Here is a 3,067-nt window from a genome sequence, read left to right as displayed (position 1 = left end):
TTTTGTAGAACCTTTGGGGAACCGAGCACTCGGGGGCTGCCACGTGCAGCCCTGAGCACTTGGCTCTTCGGCCCATCGGGGGACTATGGTACTCGGGGGCGAGCGGGCACCTCCCGGAGCACTTTCTTCCCGGTACTTGGACTCTGCGGGTCATCGGGGAACTGGGGTGCTCGGGGACCAGAGGCTGTGGCCCCGAGCACCTTCTCCCGGAACTTAGATTTTCCTCATCCTGTAGGAGGGACCTCGCGGGAAATATATCAAGATGTGTCAATGTTGAGGAAGGAAAAATTCAAGGTCCCAAAACTCATGATTGCCATGTCCTAATGCAACAACTCATGACAATTGCTTTGAGGGGCCTTCTTCCAGATGATATAATAGCAGTACTATTTGATTTATCTGCATATTTTCAAGGAATATGTGCCAAAGTGCTTCATCTTCAAGAGCTTGATCGTTTGGAGCAATTAATTAAAATTACACTGTGCAAAATGGAGATGATATTTCCTCCTGGGTTTTTCACAGTTATGGTTCACTTAGTAGTCCACTTAGCAACAGAATGTAAGATAGCTGGACCAGTCCGCTATCGATGGATGTACTTTATTGAAAGGTATTGATTCTTCCCAGGACGTTTTCAATTTTTGATTAAGTCATATATAATATATCACCTACTAAAATGTAACTTTTACATATTCAGATACCTTGGCAAATTGAAGTCATATGTTCGTAACAGAGCTCATCCAGAGGGTTCAATGGCAAATTCATATCATGCCGAGGAGTGTATGGTGTTTTGTTCCAGATATTTAGAAGGCTTCTCTACAAAACATAACAAACCATCGAGGAATGATGAGACTCGGGATGATCTTGAATCTAACTTATGTGACCATGAATCCTTATTGTTTCCCTCAATAGGAAAACCATTGGGAAAACCATCTACATTCATTTTAACTGATTTAGAGAAATTGCAAGCCCATCGATATGTGCTATACAACTGTGAAGCTGTCATCCCTTATTTCAAGTAAGTGTTGTGTACCTATTAACATATTACAGAAGATTATATTTTAATAATTTCATGCTAATTTCCATCTTTAGGGAAAATGCTGTTGATATCAAAAGGAGAAATCGTAACCACCGACTAGCTCCTAAAACGATTGAGCGAATGCAACATAAAGATTTTCCTAATTGGTTTAGAGATCATGTGAGTACTATGGTTTAGTTTTTATAAAAGTGAATGAATTTGACTTATATATATTTTTGGATGAAACAGATCATGCAGTTGGAGCAACAGAACGGTAGCGATAGCATCAATGAGGAAATTAGATGGTTGGCTCGAGGTCCATTGGACTCAGCAAGAAGGCATAGAGCCTTTAATATTCGTGGATACAGATTTTGAGCTAAGCGCTATGACAAGGTGACTCAGAATAGCGGAGTTGTTGTGACTGCAAAAACATCAAGTTATGCTTCGGCAGGTGATACTAACTCTGTTCTTGGAGATGTCATGTACTATGGACGGATACTTGATATAATTGAGTTAGACTATTATGGAAAATTCTCAGTGGTTCTGTTTAAATGTGAATGGGTTAATCTCACACAAGGAAAGGGAGTGAAAACAGATAAATATGGTTGTAAACTTGTGAATTTCTCTCATCAGATTCACACTGGTGATAAGATTGAGCACGAACCTTTTGTATTAGCCAATCAAGTTGATCAAGTTTTCTATGTTGACGACCACTTACATCCAGGATGGTCAGTTGTGTTGAAGATGAAGCCTAGGGATGTGTTTGAAATGGGAGAAGAATGGAATGATGTAGAAAGTGAACATTACCATGTCAGTACACTTGAGGACCTTTTTGATAATGCCCGCGGCAGTCACACATGGATTAGAAATGATATAGAGGGAACAACTATAGATCCACTTACAAGTTCGAATCAAGAAACTGAATTAAACACCTAAGGTTCTATTTTTATTTTTTACTACAATTTAATATTATACAGTTTAGCTAACACCTGACATATTTAGTTCACTTTCAACAGGTTGTATTCTTCAAGTCCTGACTGGGCAACCAATCATCACTGTATCGCACACTGTTTCCTTCAGTTTGCCAAGTGGTCATTTTGTTACATCTTGTAGGTGTTTAGGTTGTGATATGATCTAGAGTGTGTGATTAGATGCATGTATTAAACAAACGTGCCATATTGTGTAAACATGGATGTTGCCTATCACAAAAACATGGATATTGTGTAAACATGGATGAGCTGCACCATTGACGAGCTGTATTTTCTGTTTTAAACAGAATTTAGTTGGCCTTGCATTAAGTGCCCTTTTTTGTTCCAAATATTTGTTGTACTTATTTTCCTGTACAGGTGTAAATTAGCAATCAGTGTACTGGTGATGTTCTCCTGTCCTCTTATAGAGATTGGGTGCTCGAATCCTTGCAAAAGCAGTCTTTTGTTTTCTTTTTGGAACTCAGTTTGCCCGGACAGGCATATGACCCCAAAAAAAATGTTGTATCTTTTTTTGGGGGTCGATCTCTAGATGTCTTGCTCCAAAAGCAGACTCCCTCACCACTACGCAAAGATAAATTAACTGATATTTATTTGGTATTTTATATCAAAATATGAAAGAAAATATGGATTAACATTTTATTCTCTCAAGATTTCAAGAAAAACCAGTCTTCATGAATACTTGGTTTTATCCTTCGATGATATTTTTCTCAGTCGTATAGATTTATTGTTCAAATTAATTTACTCATATTCGATTCATGACATTTGAATATCAGTTTTGGATTTCTCACAAAAAAATAAGTTTAGAATAAATCTTTGGCTTTTTAGCTCCCGCCTTTCTTTCCCTCTTTTTTTTCCCCATCTCCCGCTACTTTTTCTCTGGTGAATCTACTCCCGTGCTTTTCTTTGGCTGTAACATTTTCCAAGCTCCACCAATGTTTTGGGTCCATACAGTGACCCCACCTACCATAGAGCTGGGAATGAAGCGTGTAACAGAAAAGGCACCATAAAAGGAACTTGACCATTCCGCTAACTGCACGATCTGATCACCTCCCCATTCAACGCCAAC

General features: G+C 38.8%; 1 protein-coding gene across 1 annotated transcript; it reads left to right on the top strand.

Moving 5' to 3' along the window:
• Positions 1 to 605: 605 nt before the first annotated feature.
• On the top strand, positions 606 to 1,387 carry LOC133928030 (uncharacterized). Its single transcript, XM_062374322.1, has 3 exons — positions 606 to 1,012; positions 1,087 to 1,192; positions 1,262 to 1,387. The coding sequence occupies exons 1-3, from the start codon at positions 747 to 749 to the stop codon at positions 1,385 to 1,387; spliced, it is 498 nt and encodes a 165-aa protein (XP_062230306.1). The 5' UTR covers positions 606 to 746.
• The last annotated feature ends 1,680 nt before the right edge of the window (positions 1,388 to 3,067 follow it).

Source organism: Phragmites australis, chromosome 9, assembly GCF_958298935.1.
Source record: "Phragmites australis chromosome 9, lpPhrAust1.1, whole genome shotgun sequence".
NCBI lineage: Eukaryota > Viridiplantae > Streptophyta > Magnoliopsida > Poales > Poaceae > Phragmites > Phragmites australis.
This window is presented reverse-complemented; position numbering and strand designations above follow the sequence as displayed.